The 232-nt window shown below is 38.4% G+C and overlaps 1 protein-coding gene and 1 pseudogene across 1 annotated transcript in view; both read left to right on the top strand.

The window, feature by feature from the left end:
- Window positions 1-145, top strand: part of LOC119594769 (chymotrypsin BII) — a gene marked incomplete in the record, with an annotated part of 2000 nt that extends 1855 nt beyond the window's left edge. Inside the window, 1 exon segment of the mRNA XM_037943861.1 lies at window positions 1-145. Within this exon segment, the coding sequence (XP_037799789.1) occupies window positions 1-24 (24 nt within the window).
- Window positions 1-232, top strand: part of LOC119594775 — a 74697-nt pseudogene that overhangs the window by 41999 nt on the left and 32466 nt on the right.

Here is a 232-nt window from a genome sequence, read left to right as displayed (position 1 = left end):
CAGAAGACCGGCGTCACTCCCTGAACAGACTTCCTTTAACATTGCTGCGAACAGGGTCTCTCCTGACTTAGGTCCTTTATGGATTATTCAAGATCTGTTTCTGTGTGATTCATATAGGTAATCTAATAAAGAAATCTAAAGTCTACTATGAATTTTATTATCAGAGAATATCTCATCCAGTATATATTCGCATTAACGTGGGACTGTTCTACGCCACACACACACATATAAC

This window comes from Penaeus monodon, chromosome 34 (assembly GCF_015228065.2).
Source record: "Penaeus monodon isolate SGIC_2016 chromosome 34, NSTDA_Pmon_1, whole genome shotgun sequence".
Taxonomy (NCBI): domain Eukaryota; kingdom Metazoa; phylum Arthropoda; class Malacostraca; order Decapoda; family Penaeidae; genus Penaeus; species Penaeus monodon.
This window is presented reverse-complemented; position numbering and strand designations above follow the sequence as displayed.